The sequence below is a fragment of the Cololabis saira genome, chromosome 3 (genome assembly GCF_033807715.1).
Source record: "Cololabis saira isolate AMF1-May2022 chromosome 3, fColSai1.1, whole genome shotgun sequence".
Taxonomy (NCBI): domain Eukaryota; kingdom Metazoa; phylum Chordata; class Actinopteri; order Beloniformes; family Belonidae; genus Cololabis; species Cololabis saira.
This window is the reverse complement of record NC_084589.1, coordinates 29,024,271-29,047,297: the sequence shown is the minus strand read 5'-3', so window position 1 is coordinate 29,047,297 and position 23,027 is coordinate 29,024,271. Positions and strand designations below refer to the sequence as shown.

At 38.9% G+C, this 23,027-nt stretch overlaps 2 protein-coding genes across 4 annotated transcripts; both read right to left on the bottom strand.

Annotated features, from left to right (window-relative positions):
• Positions 1 to 3,513, bottom strand: cdca3 (cell division cycle associated 3). Its single transcript, XM_061718436.1, has 6 exons — positions 3,433 to 3,513; positions 2,731 to 2,880; positions 2,527 to 2,647; positions 1,542 to 2,441; positions 1,383 to 1,450; positions 1 to 358 (listed from the first exon to the last, which is right to left on the bottom strand). Exons 2-6 carry the CDS (start codon positions 2,860 to 2,862, stop codon positions 269 to 271), a joined length of 1,311 nt encoding a protein of 436 aa, XP_061574420.1. The 5' UTR covers positions 2,863 to 2,880; positions 3,433 to 3,513; the 3' UTR covers positions 1 to 268.
• Positions 3,514 to 4,426: 913 nt separating this feature from the next.
• Positions 4,427 to 17,714, bottom strand: pex5 (peroxisomal biogenesis factor 5). Of its 3 annotated transcripts, XM_061717106.1 has the most exons (17): positions 17,487 to 17,714; positions 13,080 to 13,237; positions 12,945 to 12,983; positions 12,387 to 12,504; positions 12,135 to 12,281; positions 11,959 to 12,043; positions 11,400 to 11,490; positions 10,990 to 11,112; positions 9,120 to 9,233; positions 8,673 to 8,756; positions 7,946 to 8,065; positions 7,600 to 7,743; positions 7,370 to 7,440; positions 6,858 to 7,079; positions 6,571 to 6,736; positions 6,325 to 6,482; positions 4,427 to 5,721 (listed from the first exon to the last, which is right to left on the bottom strand). In XM_061717106.1, the coding sequence occupies exons 2-17, from the start codon at positions 13,191 to 13,193 to the stop codon at positions 5,475 to 5,477; spliced, it is 2,043 nt and encodes a 680-aa protein (XP_061573090.1). In that variant the 5' UTR covers positions 13,194 to 13,237; positions 17,487 to 17,714; the 3' UTR covers positions 4,427 to 5,474. The 3 variants fall into 3 exon arrangements, with proteins under 3 accessions (XP_061573090.1, XP_061573091.1, XP_061573092.1); XM_061717107.1 differs by lacking the exon at positions 9,120 to 9,233 and having other exon boundaries at positions 4,429 to 5,721; XM_061717108.1 differs by lacking the exons at positions 9,120 to 9,233; positions 10,990 to 11,112 and having other exon boundaries at positions 4,430 to 5,721.
• Positions 17,715 to 23,027: the final 5,313 nt, after the last annotated feature.

Genomic DNA, 23,027 nt, shown 5'->3' with positions numbered 1-23,027 from the left:
TCAAGTGTTAAGCTTTTATTCTGTTGGTGCAAAAATAAAAAGACAAGAAAAAGCACAAAAACAAACAGTAAAGCAGTTTGAAATTAAAAGTTAAGATATCCAATATTTTACATTTAAATGATTAAACCATGAAAAAGGTCAGCATGTAGGAGATAAAAGGCATATGTACAAACAGGAAAACAACTTCAGTCCATGAAACCTGTACATATAAAAGCATAGTTTTAAGAACCATAAAATAAAAAGACTCTGTACACATTCCTGCAGTGCTTCATCTGTTCTCCTTGTCCAGACACACCAGCACTCGACGGTCCAGCTGTCCAGGCCTTTGTTTGTCTGGAGTGGACGCCTTCAGCTTCATCTAGGACGTGACAATAAAACATCAGTTCAATGACCAACTGGCTTTGTGTTGCATCACTGTGTGGACAACTAAATCATTGATTACTTTGACATAGACAATAATATTCCAATATAAATTTAAGTTGGAGCTTCCAATATCAAGACTAAACTCTGAAAAAAACACTGCTGTGGAAAAAACAAACGTTTTCTGATCACCTTAACCCAAATAAGGTAATATTCAGAGAAATAATTGCAGTAAGAACTGCCAGAGTCTAGAGCATGCATTATGAAGCAGAACAGGACGCCTGCAGATATAATGAGACTTTTGTGTAGAGGGAGGAAACCCAAGTCATGCTCTTTGTTTTGAGGGATATAAATGTAACTAAGGCTTGGGCGGTTTTCTGTTTTCTATACCGCGGTAAAACAGCAAAAAATTACCGCTGTTAGATGGTAAAACTGGCATAATTTTGTGACAAAGCCTGCAAATAAGTTCATCTGAATTTGCTGGCAGCCCTCTTTTATTGGGCTCAAATGGATGACATCGTAGTCGGCTTTGCCACAAAGTTATCTGCCGTATCAGCCATCACAGTACGCTCATCCACATGTGATAATCTTGTTAATGCACATGACATTAAAGACATCCTCCTGTTAAGGCATTCTGGCATGACTGATTGATTTATTTGCCTGATTATTGTAGCTTGAAGTCCATGTTTTTCAAACCTTTAGGGGCAGGGGGGCGTAACCGGGTAACAAGGTCATAACTGCAGAATGCGTCCTGTGACCACGCTGTGGCGGTATTCGGTTAATCCGACCAGCCATAATTAAGGCTTTTGATGGGCACGTACAATGGGGAAGAGGGATTCACTGAGGGTGTAAATTAGTCTAGGCTTAGATGGGAATCTCTTACATCCAACTTGCATATAAGAACATAAACATTATCTTATGCAAATAGTCAGAATACTGCTCTGCTTGCAAATGTCGCCCACAAACACTGTTTTATGACTATCTAAGGTTAAATGACTGTAGCTGAAGCCACCCGTTAGTACCTGAGAGCGCTGGTCCCGGGGAGAGTTGGTCTCCCTAAGAGTCTGCAGAGGAGAGCGGCCCGCAGTATCTAGAGAGAAAATTTTAATATTTTAAAGTGTGCAATCTTGCTTTTGAAGAGAAAAAAAAAACAAAAAAAAAAAACACAACTTTCAACGCACCTTTCTGCTTAATTTTTCCAGACTGTCCCTTATTTTCATTGGTTAGGTTTTTAACCGCCACCCGGAAGGCGAGGGGAGATGAGCCTCCTTTTCCACCACCTTGTTTTCCTCTAGCTCTTAACCCAGAAGCACCAAAGCCTTTTCCCAGCCACTGGGGCTTGAACTCCACCTGACTGGGGCTCTTCGGGTCAAAAGTAGGGCAGCGGATCCCATTGCAGACTTGTGACTGTTTTGGGCTGGGAACAGTCGGGGGATCTGATGGTACTGCAGGCAATGAAGGTTCTCCATTGAGCTCTTTAGTTTCCTCAGACGATGGCAGTTTTTCGGCTTCCTCTGGGTGTGCAGGAGTTTCCTTAACTGGGGAAGGCACCAGATCAGGGACAAGGGGTTGCTCTGAGGACTCGGGTGCAGCTGAGATGGAAGCAAGGGCATAGGAGTGCTCAACATCAGCCCCGACTGGCTGCACTCCTCCACTAGGTTCTGAGACCTGGTCACTTTCACTGTGCACTTCAGCATAGATTTGAGAGGAAGGTGCTCCCTCATTGCATGTAATCAGGCTCATACTTAGTCTCTTGTGAAGAGGACTCTCTCTTGCTTCCTCAGCTTCTTCAAGGGTAAAATCTGCTTCCACCTGAGTTTCCTCAAGAAGCACAAAGGGACTCGAGTCAGCTGTGGTCTGAAGAGGGAGCAGTTTAGGGGTGGCCAGGAGATTAGCATGCTCAGCTAGAGAGTTTTTGGTCAACTGAGGAGCCAGGAGGGGCGTAGTGGACGCCATCTCTTCAGCCCTGAGGTCATCTGCCACGGTATCATTGAAGCATATCTTAGGACCTTCAGGTGCTTTGCCTTCAGCCTCATTGTGGAATAACTGACCAAGACGGCGAGCAAAAGACCCAACAGTTGCTGAGGGGAACACACAAAGAAATATAATGTTAGAGTTTTTGAGTGAGAAAGTAAAGATGAAAGCTGTCTTTTTTTTACTATTTACCTCTCATGACATCTCTGACAGGGGTGCGAGTAATGCCAACTGTAGGTGAGCGGGGGTCCACGAACACCAGGGGACAGTTGCTTTTTACCTCAGTAGAGGATTTGGACTCGGGTCCAGCAATCTAGGGCGGGCAGACGGTAATCCTACCATTTAGTAATTCAGATATCACAGCACATGAGGCTGCACAAAAACCAAATGACCTACCTGAATGGGTGTTCGAGAGATGATAGCTGAGGGAGAGCGTGGATCTACCAGATGACTGACACAAGTTTTCTTCATGGCTGGTTCTGGTTTCATCGCAGCAGACGCAGACATCTTACTCTCACTTGATCCCATGGTGTTTGTTAGTGTTATCTGGCTCACAAATAATAGTTGCACATTGAAGTAAGTACACAGCAAGATAGACAAGTTGTAGAGTATACACATATGACAGAGAATTATTGGATTTATTGCAAAACGCAGACTATTTTGATTTTATTCCACACTATATTGATTTTAGGATTTAAAAAAAAAAACCTGAAATCTATATTCTGGCATCAGCTTGATGAACTACTTGATTTAGTTTTCAAAGAAAATAAAGTTCTGCTAGGTGGTCGCCAGTCAGTGTGCTGCATTGTCGAAATATGACAACACCACAGAAATTCATATACAACCTAAAAAGTTCATCGTGGAAAAGTAAAGTTTAAGGCCGATTTGTTAAGAGTTGAAAACAAATCGTCAAATAACTGAATAAAACTTGTACACGTAGACTGTTCTGACCTTGAGCAACTATTTCAACATAAACTAATTTCTTTATCACGTTCTAAAAAAACTACGTGAATAAATGTTACATTAAATTTGTATTTAAAAGGCGAATTATATAGACTTGACTCGTATAAATGAAGCATTTTGCAGTTCTTCACTTACCTTCAACGAGGGAAACAAAGTCTCAATGACACACACAGTTAAAAGTAACCACTTATTCCACAGTTGGGATAAACAGGAACACACGACTTTTAAAACATTTAAATGGCGCCGTTGTGCGTGTGTTACTTTTAAATGAACCAATGAGCGACCACTTCCGCTCTGAGTCTAGCCAATAGAGCGCAGCGTTGGAGAACTGGGCGTGGCCTCCTGCTGATAACACATTTGAACAGGAAATAAATATCATGTGATTTTAGTTTGAAAAAAAATTACATTAAATTGAAAAATAGTGATTCAAACATTTCTAAGGACAAGTTTAAGATAAAGAAATTCGAAATAATTTGCATTTTAACAATGCAATAAAATATATAAATATATAAAAAATATAGGCAATGCAGTGGTTATTATGGTTAGTCTCTGAATTAGTTTTGCAACAATAAAATGGTTATTTATACATATATATACATATATATACACACACACACACACACATATATATACACACATAACCCTTTCACAGATAGAGGTCACTACAGTGGACAGCTACTCAAAAGCTGTTTTCTACGTATACGTACATATACATATACATATATATATATATATATATATATACATATACATATACATATACACATATATATATATATATATATATATATATATATATACATACATACATACATATATATATATATATATTTATATATATATATATATGTGCGTATAGGCTACTAATTTTTTGCCAATTTCTTTTCTTTTTACTTAAATTCATAACTAAACGGTGAAGTTGATTTGAGGATTTGTTACTTGAGCACATAAAATTTACATTTTCTTTTCAAGCTTCTACTTATTCCACATTTTAAACACAAATAAAATAATTTTATTTTCATTCATTATTTTTTTTCCATTCATTCATGAATTGTGTAGGTTTACATTCTTAGCAAAAATGTTTCCAAACCATGAAGATCCATCTCATGTCATTATCAGATGTGTCAAATGTTTTTTCTTCACTTTATTTTCATTGAGTAGTCATGTAACAGCTTACCAACAAATGTTTGGAATCAAAGCTTTATTGCTGAATATTATATTAAACATTGCAGTCAGGATATAAGAAGCCTGAAAACAATTATAGTGCATCATTATGTTCAATAAACATTATGGCATATGCAATTATTTTACAATGGAACAAAGTTTGTTTTACAAGAGTTATTTGAAAAAAAGAGGAGGAGCCCAGAAAATCTCAATGACATGACAATTACATAATTTGATCATTCACTTCCCAATTAATGCCCTCCCCTTGACCAACCCCAACAAACACACACACCTCATCATAACATTAACAGTCCTGCTGGTTATCAGTTTATTGTGATGGCAGAATAATTTTAATTTTTAGGGATCATTAAAGTATAAAAACATAACTGAAGTACATCTGACTTGTGTCTCTACTCTGAGCCTGCATAACCGTTCTCTCTTCAGAGTACTTCTACGTGAAAGGCAGTACTATCGTGTCACAGCAATATTGTACCTTTAATCTACTCAACCGCAGAGTAATGACAGTAAATGAGACCGGGGAGAGCACAGAGCGTCTCAGCACAAACAGGCATAACTTTGCTGGCTACTGAATACACAAGGGATTGACTCGTGCTTTAGCTTTGCTTACTTTCTTCTTTGAAACAAACTTTAAAGTAAATTAAAGTTGGTTCTTCCAAGCAGTTCTCCAGATCAGCAAAGGGAGAAATGTGAGGACCATCGAACATGTAAAACACAGTAGAATAACTGGGTTACTGCAGGATGCTTCTCTCCAGATGGAGATAAATACTGCAATACTTGGTAAAAGTCATTCTAAATATAACCACATCATGAAGATGGCGTCTAACACAGTTTATATCACAGTGTCTTCCTTGCCTTCCTTTTTTTTGTAATTTTTTTGTTGCCTTGAACCATTACTTTTACCATGTCCTGGTCATTCCTACACTTCAGTCACCCAAACATTTACCTCCCAGCAGAACACATTCACACTCAATAAACCCTCCCCTGGCTCGTCTTCATTCAGTCCCACCATCCACCTCTCTCTGGCTGAAATGAGCCAGCAATGTGTCCAAGTCTCGCCGGTCGGCGGCAGCATACAGAGGGCTCTCTCCCATCATACTGAGAGCCATGCGTAAGGTGGACCAGATATTGTCAGACATCACTGTGCCCGCTGCCCCGCCTGGCCCCCTTGCAGATCTCACTTCATTTCCTGCAGCCTGCCGCTGCAGAGACAGGGCTTCGAGGAAGTGCTCCACTGCCTCTCTAAAGAGAAAATATGTTCACATTAATATTCACAATGCTTAGATCAATAATAGTTCACTGTAGATTAAACATAACTGATAGCTTTTATATCTGAGGGTTCATGATCAAGACACTATCAATCTGACATATTCTGCTTCAAATATACAGGACTGTCTCAGAAAATTAGAATATTGTGATTTTCTGTAATGCAATTACAAAAACAAAAATGTCATACATTCTGGATTCATTACAAATCAACTGAAATATTGCAAGCCTTTTATTATTTTAATATTGCTGATCATGGCTTACAGCTTAAGAAAATTCAAATATCCTATCTCAAAAAATTAGAATATTCTGGGAATCTTAATCTTACACTGTAAACCATAATCAGCTATATTAAAATAATAAAAGGCTTGCAATATTTCAGTTGATTTGTAATGAATCCAGAATGTATGACATTTTTGTTTTTTTAAATTGCATTACAGAAAATAAAGAACTTTATAACAATATTCTAATTTTCTGAGACAGTCCTGTATGTGCATTCAGAGTGAGAGGAATATTAAGAGCCATATTTAACTGACAACACTTTTTCTTACAAAATCCATAACTCAAATATTTTTTTACCTATGTGCGCCTAAGTTAACACAGCTGATTCCCAAGTTATAGCGACTGCGGATGAAACCTGGTTGAAGCTCCAGAGCTCTTCTGTAGGCGGCTACCGCCTCCTCTGATCGGCTCCCATTGGCCAGAGTAGCACCCAACTTATTCCACAAAAGGTAGTCCTGTGACAGGGGGAGGAGGAGAAAGGAGGAGTTTAAAAAACAGAATATTTGAGTGTGGGAGGACCTTTGTGCTGACCGCTACCCTGACCTGTGGAGTGACGGAGAGAGCAGCGCTAAAACAGTCCACTGCCTTATCGTATTCTCCACTGAGGTTGAAAAGGACTCCTAGGCCACACTGTAGCTGGGGGTCGACCTGGCTAAGGTCAGAGTTGGCTGCGTGCAGGAACAGGGTCTGGACATCAGTGAACAGCGATCTGTGAAAGAAAATACAAAAAGAGTATTAAAGTATTAGAAAGAGCCATGGTGTTATTAAAAAAGACTAGATTAGCATATTTTGATTTAAATGTAAAATCTTGTAAAAGGTGTTGCACTCACTCCGGCAACAGCGATCCAAACCTGTCCTTCTCCTTCTCCCTGTCTCCGGCGCTATTCTTTTGGTGTTCCTGCTCATGCTCTTCCCACACAGAGCGATATTTCAGATTGTGCTTCATCCAGTCTCGAAGAGTCTCACAGGCCTGCCTGTGCAGAGACTCGTTAGTGAAACTGACGGCCAACGCCATCAGGGCAGTCAGATTGTCCTTCTGCAGTTCTATACATCTGGAAGTCAAAATGTAAAGAGAAAAGAGCTATAAAAAAAAATCAATAGGGAGACACTAAATGTGGTGATTACAGATATAACTAATTACGAAAAATACATTTTAAAAAGCCTCTTGCTTGCAAAGAAGACATGAAACAAAATAAAAGTTCTATTATATTACTAAAATATCTTAATTGAACGTAAAACATTTGTGTTGACTACTACTCTGACAGAATACAGAGTAGAGATTTATCTGATTTAAATGTGAAGGGAAGTTTTAGAAGGAAATTTTGCAATTCTCCCTTCTGACCTGCGGAGGGCGCTGATGGCAGCAAATTCTTGCTCGTTCTCTGCTTGACAGGTGCCTAGATATTGCCATGCCTGCAATTTCATAAAAACAAACGAAAAAAAGGATCATGCAATGTTTCTGTTTCTGTGTTTTTAATAGATAAAAATGATACACGTTTTTGAACCATCTGTGGTTAATGAACTGGTGATCAAGGCCTGAACAGCTAAAGCCACAGGGTATAGAGGTCTCACCAGCTGGTTGTCTGGTTCCTTCTGTACAGCACTTTCAAAGAACCGTACAGCCCCGGGGATGTCTCCTGCCTCCATTCTCTTTATCCCCTCTGACAAAGGGTCTGGGTGGGATAAGTAGGGGTTGTCCTCTTCAAACTGATAACCCTGAAAGAGATGAGAAAAGTCAAGAAACTGCTGAAGGCATCTCTGTGTTCATAACTATGACAAACAATCCTGCTTGTGCAGGAATCATCAGACAGAAATATGTTGCAGGATAAATACTTTAAACGTGACTGACAGGTGTCCGTGGACAAATGTTGTGATCTTCACACACAGAAACAGATCATCCAAGCAGGCAGACAGCTACCTTGTCGTAAGAAGAACTGAGAAGCTGGTCGAAGTCAGACAGCCAGGGATGACTCTCTGCATCTCTCTTGGCCATCTCCTCCCACTCCTCTTGCAGCTTTTCCCAGAAATCCACATCACTCTGACAAAATGACAGACACATAACATTATTCCTAGTTCCTACACATCAGTTGGAGTGTAGGAGTGTCGTTTTTGACAGTCGTTTACCCACAGGAAAAGAGAATATACAGTATATTTCCAGTTTGTATTTTTTAAGACTCAACTAGGACCCAGAGTGTTAGTTAGTTAGTTAATATTTATTTCGGTCAATCACAAACAAAAAACAAACAAGATAACACAGGTTTTTCCCTGGTCAACATTGTGATTTTTGACCGAAAAGGTCTGGGCTTGAAGCGTAAAGCTTATCTTGCCCACCTTTTAGCATAATAGAATATACAAAAAGAACAAATTAAGTATCATAAGTCTACACAAAATAATAATAGTAATAATAATAATAATAATAACAATAATGATGATGATGATAATAATAATAATAGTAATAATAATGATAATAATAATAATGATAGCTCTGAAAACAGAAAGTAAAAAGATGCTAAGGAAACCGACAAAACCAATTTAAGTTGTCATTTTATCTCATGCATGTGCTTTAACATATAAAAAAAAGCACCGGTTAATATTGTGATCTTGGGTTTGATCTTTTGATTTGTACATCATATTTTTCCTCTCACCTCCACAGCTGCTTTGGCTTGTTGAAAATCTGGGCCTGATGCAGCGAACTGGTCTACCCATGCTTCAGCCGAGTCCTCTGAAACCTGAATAGCAATGAGAAAAATAAAAAAAGAAAGCAATGAAAGGGACTGACAGCAGTCTGTATGTACGGACTAAGAAAACTGTTATGAAAAATGGAGGATAGAGAGATTGAAAACAGAAAAAAATGCAGGGGGAAGTAAATGTAATGGAAGCAAAGATGTAAGTGGAGACAACACAGAAAGCAAACGTGCTCCTACTTGTTCCTTATGTCTTCCTAAATCACTTGCATTTATTAAAGAAAAAAAATAAAGACAGAAAATCACATATGCATGAGACAAAAAGTTAAGTACCAAACTGGCAGCAAAGCAGAAATCACTGCAGCTAAAATAAAAGACCCATTGCTTCCACGACCGCAACGGTCCTACCTGCCTGACGACTTTGGCCCAATGTCGTGCTTGCTTAGCTTTAACGCTCTCAATCTTCTGATTCATCTCTTGGGTTTCCAAAGGAAGACTCCCTCCCCCCGTCTGAACCAGGAACTACGATGGGAGCAGGGAGGATCGGTGGTGGCAAATGGAGCAATGTTTTGAGGGGAGGGAAGCAGTGGATGGGGAGTTTGTTTTTGGTTGGTTTTATTTGGAGAGGTGGAGGGAATAGGTATAATTTTAGGTAGTATAGAGAAGAGATGTGTGGTGGTTGTTAATTGAAGGAATAGTAAGCCAAGAGTTTGAGGGCAGGTTAAAGAAAAAAATAAAATGGAAAAGTATATGTTAATGTTAGCAGGCCATGGATCCTACTATACAATCACATATCATCAACAGGGCTGAAAGCTACACATTTGTGACATAATAGGGAAACCCACAGTCAAAAGTGCAGAATTTACAAATGCTGGATGATGAGAATAAGCTGAATAGTAAAATGTTCTTATTGAACATCACAACATAATTTGGGAGGGTTTTCAAGGAATACACAGACATAGTAAACATCTCCAGGAGCATTCCTTTTATAATATTTATTGCTGTTGTCATAGACACTGGCTTTTGGATGTGAATGTATGAACAAATGATGAATGAAAGGTGCACCTGTAGGCTTTATTTTATTGGTTGAAGAAATGTCTCTCCTAAAATAAAGAATCAGCATACTATACCACTAGTGTGTACTGATTTTGCCAAATGTAGTATATAGTATGAGGTATGTGAAGAAATGAACAAATCTGTAGTGTGGAGAAGTAGTCAAACGGTTTACTACTTTTGAATAATTATCTAGTGTGGAACTGACCAGTCTACCACCGCTTCTGCATCCCATAATGCATTGTGCCACTTCAACAAAAGCCTGCCAGAGGTCATGTGACCAACTTCCATGTGTACAGTAACTTAGTTATTTTAATGGCGGCATACTAACAACAGTCGCCTGATGTAGTTTCAGAAACTGCCAAGCTTTTTCAGGGATTTGATGCAAAAGAGTTCAGGTATGAACGGCGGTTAAAGAATTATCAGTTATTTTTCTTTTAAGTGTGTTAAGTATCGGCTTGCAGTGTTTACTTTTACCTCATTTAAATTTTTGATTCTACTTGCCTTTAATATTTTTTCAGTACTTAATATCGGATTTTATTATATTTATTAATGTTTTACTTGGTGTGTGCGTATACACACACACACACACACACACACACACACACACACACACACACACACACACACACACACACACACACACACACACACACACACACACACACACACACACACACACACACACACACACACACACACACACACACACACACACACACCTCCCCATTTTTTTGAATGAGAAGGTGTGTCCAAACTTTTGGTCTTTACTGTGTGTGTGTGTTTTGTGTGTGTCACTATTTTGATTTTATTCCACACTATATTGATTTTAGGGTTTTAAAAAAAAAAAAAGAAAAAAAACCTGAAATCTAGATTCTGGCATCAGCTTTTCACATATAAAATGAAGCTGCAACTCCAGTAAAATCAAGAACAGAGGGAACATTGACTCAGCATGGAAATACCTCAAACTGGGCTTCAGAGAGTGAAGCTGACAGTCATATAAACCCTCTTTGCAGAACAAATTCCTTCTGCAGTGCAGCAGCTTTGAGATTCGTATTACAAGCAGACTGGTGGCTGCCTTTGGTTACATTTGTGGAAAATGTTACACTGCATCAGACACTGGGGTGATGAGTCACAAGGCAAAGTCTATGCTGTGTAAAAGTGAACAAATTCAGTGCCCCAATATTCTATGTTCCCAGCTGTAACCAGTCCCTGTGGCTCATACCTGGTTGACGTTGGAGGCCCAGTTCTGAGCCTCCTCAGCCTGAGCTTTATCTGTGAGCTCTTTGTCTGTTCTGCTCTCCACTGTCACACTGCCCTCGCCAATTTGCCTAATGAATCGCAGGAACTACACAACAATGGGGAAAAAATAAAAATAACAATAATAGCATTTACCATCACTGACTAGTGAGACTTTGCTATTAAACATCTGATTTATTTCAAAACTAAGAAAATAGCCAAAGAAGAAAAACAAACAATAAAGTCTAAGCCATCAGAGTACTATTGTGCCAGAGATATACTCTACAAAAACATTAAGGAAAAAAGAGAAAGCTTATGGTGACAGATATGGGAAAAAAAAAAAAGAATGACACGGTTTAAAACTGATCCATGACTGATCAAACAAAAGCTGCTCACCTCTGTGTTTTGTAACTTGGGGTCATCAACCTTTGAGACAAGCTCATTGGCCGTTTGTCGCAACTCATCTCCAGGCTGATACTCTTTTGTCCTGTTAAATACCACACACAGTGTTCAATGGAAGCAAAAAAAAAAAAACAGAACAGTTTTTCATGTCCACATTTATATTAGAGCAAATTAATTCATGATATGAAGGCCGTCCTTTGCTTTGGTTTCCAAAGGCCATTGTTCTATACATCAGCTTTCACTTCCACTTGAGACACTTCAATGACGCTTGCAGGACAGGGTCTTGATGAACGCATCATCTTCAGACAAAAGGCAAGTATGGCAAGAAACTTGAAAACTTTAAATTCAATACACACGAACAATAAAAAAAAAAAAAGCCAAGAACATTTTCAAGGTTTAGAGAGTGCATTGAGATCTGCTATCATTTGTCTTCATGTGATCCTCTTCTCTTTTACTCCCTCACAAGAGTCTCACCTGTGCTCCTTATTTATTGCAGTTTGTCAAAAGTTGTTGCTTACGCAAGTCATTTATTCTCTGCATCCCCTTCTCTCACCATTCACTTTCCTTGTCTCCAAGGTCCCCGAGCCACAGTTTCTCCTCAGACTGCTCCAGGTACTCTTCTGCCCACCGTCCAGGATCTGGAGCAGAAAGGGAAGAAAACAGTAGGAAATCAAGCGAAATTAAGCGAAGCATGCATTTCCTCCAGAGTGGAACACAAACTCGAGTCACCTGAAGCTTCAGCAATGAATTCTCTCGTCCAATCAGCGTCAGCTCCTTCAGCAAGGGCAGTGAGCCCTGGTGCGGCAGCAGAGTCAGGTCCTGAGAGGAACTCAGCGGCCCAATCACCAGAGAGTGCCAGTGCTGCCACATCTGGAGCTACAACAAAGAAATACGATGTGTTTCTTAAAACGCTTGTCTATGGAAAATACCTGAGACTGGTATGTAAAACCGCTTGTAAAAGGTAACAGCAGTGATGGGAACCTCTCTGTGGAGCCTGTCTGTAGCTCTGCTGGTCAATCTGCTGCATTTCCTCCAACAGCTGACCCATGTCAAATGTGTGTGGAGGTCGTGGTGGGGCCTGAAGGAACTCATTCACCAGCTGGTGCCACAGTACAAAAGTGTTATTACAGCTAAAACTGACTATTCAACAGACTATTTATAGAACGCATGTACATATATTATATAGGCATATTATTATATAGGCAATATTATGTTTGCATAATGTTATGTTCGCATGTGTTAGCTAGTCATATTTAAGGAGAGGGGGTGAGAGTTTATAAGTTTTACTTCTTCTCACTCCCTTTCGAATATGTACTTTGTTATGTCTCATGTTAAGACGATTGTCTTATTTCTTTCTTTTTTTATATGATTCATATTTGAAATAAACATTACTACTACTACTACTACTACATAATGAAATGCAATCATTTGAATTTTAAAAGTCTGAAATAAATATTAAAAAGTGTTGCAGTAAAAAAAAAAAAAAAAAGAAGAAGTGAAGAGTATTCTACAAACAAAGGGGAAATAAACAGCACCGACCTCTTCTTCAGTTGCTAATTCAATGGGAGCAGGGGGAACCTGAGAGAAAGAGTAATGGTGACGATAACGGTCATCAAATACTGCATGTATTATTAAGAAGCTATGTCATGATAAATCTGATGAAAAATGACTCACTGTAGGTGTTGAGCGGTGCCGCCACGCGCTGTCGTCCTTGGTCATGTGGCCGGTCAACTTCATGAGGGGATTGGCTCCCCCACATTCTGCCTCCACCAACTCCCGCATTGCCATGGTAACACAAGGATGAGGCGAAACCCAACCTGTGCACCTGAAAACTTTAAAGAGAACAAAAAGATGCACTATTCCGTTTGTTTTGGCTAACTGCTCCATAATAAGATGAGTGGTAAACTATTATGGGTTTCTTTACAGACAATGCCGATTTTTAGAAAGCACAGCCCCTCAGGACCAATATACAATGCCGAAGTCACGCTACTGCACCTTCATTTTCTTTTTACGTCTGATAAGGTGCAACAATTTAGTAATGACAACAAAGACATTAAAAAATCTCTTACAGTATTACAGTATCTCTTACTACAGCACTGCCTGTTTGTTTCAATAGATTTTTCTACACTATGTAAAAAAATATTTTAAAATATTTTTTATTGATTGCAAATGTGACTAACTGTGAGTTTGTTCAGCAAAGTCATTACTAATTGTTGGCTTATGAAGTTCAAATTATGAAAAGATTCAAATATGTAGATTAAAAAAAATGCTCCGACAACTCAGTCTTGTAATAATTCAGAGTGTAATGAGGAAACGGAATGGCGATGCACTGGTGATGTTTTAGATGCATTTTGAGTAGTGATGCACCGATTGTTCGGTAACCGAAATTGTTCGGCCGAAAATGGCAAAAAAACACTTTTGGTGTTCGGTGGAATAAGTGGGAAAAAAAACAAACAATTAATAACGGCGTTGTAATATAAGGAAATAGACTGGCCGCTCCCGTACCGGTTGCGCACCACAAACATAAATCGTTGGCCAACCAAAAAGTAACCACATAAGAATTTTACCTAACATTCACCAGGAGGTGGAACCAAAACAACATAATGCTGGGAAATTAAAAAATGTTCAGTTTTTTATGTTCAATAAATATTTTCTACCTTGTAATTTTGTAAAAGATTTTTTTTCTTTGAAAAGCATGCCTAAATCAAATTTATTTGATTTATGCAATGGTGAAACAATTGGCAAAATAAATGAAAAACTGCGAAGAACCATGTTCGGTATTGTTCGGTATTCGGCCAAGTGTTTATTATTATTTTCGGTTTCGGTTTCGGCCACAAATTTTCATTTCGGTGCATCACTAATTTTGAGATCTATTAGAAAAATGATGAATGTTTCACTACACAGTTTAAGGTTTAACTCTCCAATAAGGATGAGAAACTTCAGATTGCAACAAACAATCTACACAAGCCTTTGTAATTTTCCAAATAAAATATAGGATGCAAGCAAAGTCTAAGATGCAGGACAACCAAAGTTAACATTTGCCCAACAAAGAGTTAATAAATAAAGCCTCGTGAGTGGTAAATACACATTTTGAGTGCAAGTAATCACGAGCATTGTTTATGTCTCCTGCACTTGTAAAAAGTGTCAAGAGAAACTAAAGCTTTTAATAGCTCATAGGTAGAGTAAGGTGAAATCTGGTCGGATTAATCTCTGCACAAATAGCCTCAAGTCAGGCCAACATCAAACTCCATCTGCTGCATTTTCATGCAATTTAGTGAACCATTATTAATGAGGACATGAAGCCCCAGAACGCACAGGCATTCACGCCATATTTCACTCTTACACTTAAGCTGCTCCACTAAATTCAAACACATACAAGCCATCGTTTAACGCAACAGCATCACATGATTCCCCCAAAAGAATAATAATAAAAGGATGAAACTTGGAGGATAATATTTCAGTTCATCTAAAATATAAAACTGAAAACAGTTAAATATGAAACCCATCTGTTCTCCATGCTGCCTTACACAAGTAAGTCATAACATTATGACAGCGTGTTTAATACTGAGCAGGCTCTCAAAAGAGCTCAAAAGAACATCTGTGTGCAAGTCCTGGAGTATCTGGTACCAGGATGTTAGCAATAGCCTTTGGACCCTGTGGGTTGGGACTGATGCTGACAGATGCCAGTCTGGGCAGCAGATGAAAACCTCAGACTCTTTGTTGTGTTCTTTGAGCCCTTCCTAAAAAATGTTGTTGATGGGCTCAATGCTGACGTGCCAGGGGAGGTCAGCTTCTGTCGGGGAATGATATCGGCATGTTGGGGGGCATATTTGTTCACGTAGGTACCAAGTGCTGAAATAACATTCATGTCAAGGTCCTGGTGCAGGTTTTTCCCAGCAGAACATTGCACTGTAAGATGATGAGCCGTCTTTACTTACATTATCCATCATGTAAACTGTTGAAATTTCCATATTGACATGTGTGTGGAACAGAATATTGATCCCATGTCTATTTGACCCTTCTCTATGCTATTTTTAATCATATTCACCTAAAAGCACCACATAATCCATTACACTGCACAGACAGGTGGTCTTTACGTTGCTTTCATTGTGTAGATTTAAGAATATTGTATTCCTACTCATTCATTCAGCAGGTCTATTATGATAAGGATCAAAGTAAGAGGATTAGACAAGGATAATAATACACACATTACCAGGTACTGTAGGCCACAGTGACACCTGTTTAAACACAGCAAATCTACTCTGGAGCACAGTAAGTCTGGAGAAAAAGGCTATGTCTTTGTCACACGTACATGTCCCACTTTTACAGCGAAATTAAACCAGTCATTAATATAAATGTGCACACATGTGAGATGGCCCCGGTCCCAGCAGTCCCCTCCAGAAAGGCAGGAGGGTTGCAGCAGTGCAACCCACGGGCCAGAGCCCAAAATTTCACTTGTCAGTACCACTCAAGGTGACAAAACTTGCTTATAATTTTTGAAAATATCCACATCTGTAGATTATATTTTGGTATGATAACCCTTCCTGAGTGGCAGCTGTATCATAGTTATCAGCTCATGAAGTTACCCACCCCCTTCAGAAAATTACATTTTAGATGCTGGTGCATATGTTATGTTATGAATCTTTATTTCAGCTTGTACACACTTTTTACAAAACAAGATGAAAAGGTAAAAAAAAAACATTTCCTTTGCCGAAAGGGTGTAGGCAGAAGCCGTAGCTTATAGTGCCTACCCTTTTTTTCTTATGATCAGCTTAAATATGAGACATTAGCATTACTCCGTGGAAACAAACAATACATAAAAAAGACAAAAATAAGTAAGACAAAATATAAAATTGACGTTTCACATTCTAGAATGTTTTTGATAGTATACTTTATATTTATAGTGTTTTATATTTATATTTATCCTGGTTTAGACTCATGTACAGGATATCTGTCAATGTTTCACAATATTGTCTTTGGTATCATTTTAAAGGGGACCTTTGAAGCATTAATTCAAGCTAAGATGTGATGCATTTCCTGAATCCTTATGGTCCTGTGAGTATTCCAATTTTTGTATTTTGTGTCTCTGTTGTTCCTAGATGGCACAGGGATAAAAGATACAGGACTGTCTCAGAAAATTAGAATATTGTGATAAAGTTCTTTATTTGCTGTAATGCAATTAAAAAAAACAAAAATGTCATACATTCTGGATTCATTACAAATCAACCGAAATATTGCAAGCCTTTTATTATTTTAATATTGCTGATTATGGTTTACAGTTTAGGATTAAGATTCCCAGAATATTCAAATTTTTTTAGATAGGATATTTGAGTTTTCTTAAGCTGTAAACCATGATCAGCAATATCAAAATAATAAAAGGCTTGCAATATTTCAGTTGATTTGTAATGAATCCAGAATGTATGACATTTTTGTTTTTGTAATTGCATTACAGAAAATCACAATATTCAAATTTTCTGAGACAGTCCTGTAGTATATCATTTAGGCGAAAATGGTGTAAAAATGTGTGTTGTTTTTAGTTTAAAGAGCTGCAGTGACCTCGATGTTGGTCAGAAAGATTCACATCTTAGCTTGAATGAATGCTTAAAATGATACCAAAGACAATATTGTGAAACATTGACAGGTATCCTGTACATGAGTCTAAACAAGGATATGCAGCAGCATCTAAAATGTAATTTTCTGAACTTCATGAGCTGATAACTCTGATACAGCAGCCACTCATACCAAAATATCATCTACAGACATGGATATTTTCAAAAATCATAAGCAAGTTTGGTCACCTTGAGTGGTACTGATATCTGGTCTGGCCCATGGACTGTGCTGCCCCGACCCCTCAGACCCAAACAGCAGCATTAGCTTTCCTAATCGGTATTGTCTTTGTGCAGCCAACACGCTGCTCGCTGGGGGAACCACTTAAACAACAAAAGAGCTCTCAACCCTTGACTCCTGGCTTTTAAAAGATTGCAGCCGCTGTGGGCTATCGAGGTGTCTGCAGAGGGCCGGTGCACAGCCCGTCCTGCAGCCCGGGCTGCGAGTGTTTACAGACGGGTAAATGGTGTTCACCTCCCCGCCGACAGCTGCTGCTGCTGGAGCCCAGAGACAGTCCCTCCTTCTCCGCTCCGTCTGTCCGGCCCAGCTCCCGGTCCCACGGTCGTGTCGAAACAAATCCCCCCGACAACCGACGGACACCCACTGGCGTGAGCTTCAAGCCTTTTCTCCTCTATTTATCTTCCTCCTCCATGATCCACAAAACCTTCACGAGTCTCGCTCTACGCCTGTGACGGAGCTTACGTATTCTGCTACGTCATCACGCACGACGCTGCCCTTTTCATTCAAATATATGCGAAGACCACAGAGAGAATAAATGGCTGCGTCCGAAATTGCATACTTCCACCCTAATGAGTATGCAAAATGAGTATGCGAGATTTTTTAGTGCGTCCAAAACATTAGAATGTACTCAATAGTATGCTCCATCCTAAGGAGCCCCTCTGGTGACATTTGAAAAAAATAAAATAATGCGTGGCCACGCATTAATAACTCGTGGCCACGCATTAATAACTCGTGGCCGCGCATTAATAACTCGTGGCCACGAGTTATTAATGCGTTGCCATGTGGCCCTGTGATGGACTGGTGACCTGTCCAGGGTGTAACCCCTGCCTCTCACCTGAAATGAGCTGGGATAGGCTCCAGCAGACCCCCGTGACCCCGCAAGGGATAAAGCGGGTATAGATGATGGATGGATGACCACGAGTTAATATCTCGTGGCCACGAGATAATCAATGCGTGGCCACGAGTTATTATTGCATGGCCACGCATTGATTATCTCGCCATGACAATACTCTTGCTCTATAATATAAATAGACTATAATGACCGTTATTAATGATGAATAACCATCCCACCAAGGAAGTTGCATCCACGAAGTCCAGACAATAGGTTATAATGCCATCCACGAGTAAAATAATGCGTGGGCACGAGATACATAATGCGTGGCCACGCATTAATTATCTCGTGGCCACGAGTTATTAATGCGTGGCCACGCATTATTTTATTTTTTTCAAATGTCACAAGAGGGGCTCCTTTTCTATCCATATTCATTCTGGAGAAATGTATTAGTGTGGATTGATGGACACTAGCCGAGCAGAAACTTCCCACAATGCAATGCAGTGGCGTTTGGTTGCTAAGTGATACGTATATGTCATAAGTATAATATTAAGTATAATAATATTATTATATAATATTAATATTATAATATTCTTATCTAATAATATTATATAATTTAATCTTGTTTTGGCCAGAATAAAGGGGAAAGAGCAGAGCGGTGCTGCTACTGCTGCTGTGACGGCCCTCCCAACGGCAGGAAGTGCCGTGTGGCTCTCAGTAGTATTTTAATTAATGCACACTACTGATATTTACTCAAAAGCGTGCCGAACTTAAGTATACTTTTTGAGTATATACTGTTTAGTATGCCATTTCGGATGCACCAATTGTTTCTAAACCTGCAGCAGTTTTCTATTGGACTAACTTATATAATGTGATAGACTGGAAAAACACATGGGTCTTGTCAAGAAAACGTATTATTACAAACAAAGTAAGAGAAGTTACTTTTAAAATACTTCATAGATGCTATCCAGTCAAGAACAATCTTGGTAAATATAAGATAAACATTGACACACTGTTCTTTTTGTGGTAATGTGGATGAAACAATATCTCACTTATTCTGGAATTGCACATATACTCGTATTCTCTGGATTGAGCTTAATCATTTTATAAATTATAAAGTTGATTCTTCCTTTAAGTTGAGCATTCAACATGTACTATTTGGTGTGTCAAAAAATGATATGACAAGCCCAGACAAAGTATATTTGATCAACCTTCTCTTAATTATTGCTAAATATCATATTCACTCTACTAAATTTGCTAGCCAACGTCCAAATATATTTGTTCTCAAAACTATATTGATATCATATTCAGACAGTCTTAAACAGAGCATAAACCCCAAAGCAGTTAAAACGAGAAGCTTATGCAAATTTATTTTTCCTCCTTAAACCTCAAGCCTTCTATTTTATTTTGATATATAATTTACCGTTCTTAATTTGTAACTGCATTTTATCCTGATGTTTTGTACCTTTCCTGTAGATATCTGTCAATAACAATAAAAAAAAATATATATATATATATATGCGAAGACCACCACATAGCTTTGTTAATCAGTCATAAAGATTATGATAGATAATCTATTAGATACTGCTCTGACCTTGGACTATTTTTAAATGTTGCTGACATCAATTTAAGATCTGAGCTGTGAAGAAAACATGTACTGATGCGTCTGGACACATGGTCAGGGATGGGATGTCAGGTGTTTCGGGTCTTTCAAGATCATACACCCTCATCCAGGTGACCCAGCAAATATCAAATCAAATAAAGCTTTAATATAATAAAATAGTTTACAATTTTAATAGTGTACCAGTCTTTGGAAATAGGGTTATAATCTTTATCACTATAAATACAATTAGTAATTGTTGTGTATATATGTGAAATTTGGTTGCAAGAATTTTTTTTTTACAATATAAAGAACAATTAAAATAGCACAATATACTGTTGATCAGTAACTCAGATTTATGCATTTTACGGTCTTAATGGAAGGATTTCCCAAATAACTAAATATTAAATGAAAAAATGTGAGGTCACTTAGAGATTTATGAAATATATTGTCAATACTTTCAAGTCAGATTTGTTGACCGATGGAAAAAATGTTTTCTTTGATCGTTTCAAAGTATTGGAAAAATACATTGTGTTTTTATATGAAAAAAAGCAAAAACAAAACAAAAACAACATTGCATTCAAAGATTTTAGGTCAGTAGCAGGAAAGAAACAGGAATACATTTCAGTGACTCCTATTCTAAAATGAACCTCATAACTGAAGAACTATTGGAGATGCTAAATCTTGGATGAAACATTTGATATACTGCGGATTTTGCAGATTCCCCCCCTTGCAAAGCATGTAGAAGTCTGTAGTTTTTTTTCAGATCTACTCTTAAACTGTGGGTGACAGAATCTTAAAAAAACAAACACACACACAGTATGATTTTAGGCAATTTATTTGAATTTCATTGTTTGACGCATCAGAAAAACAGAACTTACAGTAGTATTTGGTACAGAAACCTTTGTTAGCATGAACAGAAATCAAACATTTCCTGTAGTTCTTGCTCAGGTTCTCTCCCTCACACACACACATGCACACGCAGAGATTTTGGCCCATGGGGTTCAGGTCTGGAGACTGGGTAGGCTACTCCAAGACCTTGAGATGCTTCTTACAGAGTCACTCCTTAGTTGCCCTGACTGTGTGTTTCGGGCTGTTGTCATGCTGGACGACCCAGCCATGACCCATCTTTAATACTCTTACTGAGGGAAGGAGGTTGTTGGTCAAGATCTTGTAATACACGGCCCTATCCATTCTCCCCTTAATACGGGGTAATAGCCCTTTCACATTTGCGGAAAAGTATTCCCATAGAATGATGTTTCCACCTCCATGCTTCACTGTTGCGGTGGTGTTCTTGGGGGGGGGTTGTACTCGTCCTTCTTCCTCCAAACACAGTGAGTGAGGTTTAGACCAGAAACCTCTATTTTTGTCTCATCGGACCACACAACCTTCTCCCATTCCCCCTCTGGATCATCCAAATGGTCATTGGCGATCTTCAGACGGGCCTGGACATGTGCTGTCTAGAGCAGGCCCTGCAGTATTTTAATCCACAAGAGTGTCGTGAGTTCCTAATTGTTTTCTTTGAGACTGTGGTCCCAGCTCTCTTCAGGTCATGTCCTGGCGTGTAGTTCTGGGCTGTTCCCTCACTTGCCTTATGATTATTGATGCCCCACCAGCTGAGATCTTGTATGGAGCCCCACCAGACCGAGGGAGATTGACTGTCATCTTGAATGTCTTCCATTTTCTAATAATTGCGCCAACAATTGTTGCCTTCTGAGCAAGCTGTTGTCCTCTAGCCCATCCCAGCCTTGCATAGGTCTACAATCTTATCCCTGATGTCCGGTCTTGGCCATTGTGGAGAGTTTGGAGTTTGTTTGATTGAGTGTGTGGACAGGTGTCTTTTATAACGGTAACAAGTTCAAATGTGCAGTTAATACAGGTAGTGAGAGGAGAACAGGAGGGCTTCTTAAAGAACTAACAGGTCTGGTAGGTGATCAAATACTTACTGTATGTCATGCAATGAAATGCAAATGAATTTTTTAAAAATCATAAAATTTGATTTTCTGGATTTTTGTTTTAGATTCCGTCACTCACAGTTTAAGAGTACCTCTAATAGAAATTGCAGATTTCTACAGGCTTTGCACGTGGAAAAAAACCTGCAAAATCGGCAGTGTATCAAATACTTGTTTTCCCCGCAGTCAATGTTCAGTGAACATTGCTGCTACTGCTGTTTATAGATTAATTGATTGCTGAACTTCCATTGTAAGTTATTAAAAAGTTTTTTAGTTTTTTTTTGTACAAATAAGAATAATAACACATATAAAAACAAACACCAAGACTGTTTAAACCAGGGGTTTTCAATTCTAGTCCCCGGGCCTGCATGTTTTAGATGTTGCCTGGCGTCTGGTTCTAATTAACAGTCCTCAACAGCTTTTCATCAAGGTCTGGAGGAGTGTTTGATGACACAGCTACTTGTATCATGGTGTGCTGAAGTAGAGTAGCATCTAAAACGTCCAGGACAGTGTGCCCCGAGGACCAGGGTTGAGAAAGACTGGTTTGGAGAACCCCGAGGCAAATGCAGCACTAAGAATTTTATCTGTAATTGCTTGTAAGGTTAGATAGAAATAATGCACATCCAATATTTTTTTCATTTTGTTTTTGCAGACATTTCCTCGGTGGATCACTGTGTTACCCACTGATTTGGCATGAGTTTTACATTGGATGCCCTTCCTTCCTGACACAACCCTCTCCATTTATCCAGGTTTTGGACTGGCACTGGGCAGTTTGGCTTTCGTGTCTTGCCTGGGGACACGTTGGCACATGAAAGATCTGTTGTTTTAACCCAGAAACCTTCTGGCTTAGAGAATTACTCCAAATTACACCACGGCGGCTTCACATGATGCACCAACAATGATCAAGGGAATCATGGCACCGCAACACTCACAATTCATACACAACCAAACAACAACTTGGTTATTCATCTTCTAAATATGGATTCTTGTTACTCTGCATTAATATAGACTGAATGTTATGTTAAGTTTGTATTCAAATTTCTGCACTTTAAAGAAACTTTAAGCTAAATGCATTAGGAAGGTTAACTGTAATTCTACGCTGGTGGAGACTCGGTCAACTGGGTCATGGTACACTCTCAAACACTAAAAAAAAGCTCCTGGACTTCCTTTTTCTTGTTCTTGAAGATGTTTCACCCTCCATCCAGAAGGGTGTTGAAGTCCTGTTGCCTTGTTTCAAGCCTTTTTATTTCAGGAGTATTAACACAAATGTATGAATTGAAGAATGTCAACACTGGGGATGGGATTCTCTCCTAGTTACTGTTCATACTGTTACCCTGGTGAGAACCTCTTCTCCTGCAACACAAACAAGGAAACCCTCTCATTGAGACGTC

Excerpts from the sequence above, each read along its gene's own strand:
- pex5 (XM_061717106.1), bottom strand. The coding sequence starts at position 13,193 with ATGGCAATGCGGGAGTTGGTGGAGGCAGAATGTGGGGGAGCCAATCCC. Across the intron at positions 9,234-10,989 it reads GGGCCTCCAACGTCAACCAG|TTCCTGGTTCAGACGGGGGG; the intron begins GTATGAGCCACA and ends CTCCCATCGTAG. Across the intron at positions 5,722-6,324 it reads GTTAACTTAGGCGCACATAG|AGAGGCAGTGGAGCACTTCC; the intron begins GTAAAAAAATAT and ends TTTTCTCTTTAG.
- cdca3 (XM_061718436.1), bottom strand. The coding sequence starts at position 2,862 with ATGGGATCAAGTGAGAGTAAGATGTCTGCGTCTGCTGCGATGAAACCA. Across the intron at positions 2,648-2,730 it reads TCTCTCGAACACCCATTCAG|ATTGCTGGACCCGAGTCCAA; the intron begins GTAGGTCATTTG and ends TGCCCGCCCTAG. Across the intron at positions 2,442-2,526 it reads TGTCAGAGATGTCATGAGAG|CAACTGTTGGGTCTTTTGCT; the intron begins GTAAATAGTAAA and ends TGTTCCCCTCAG.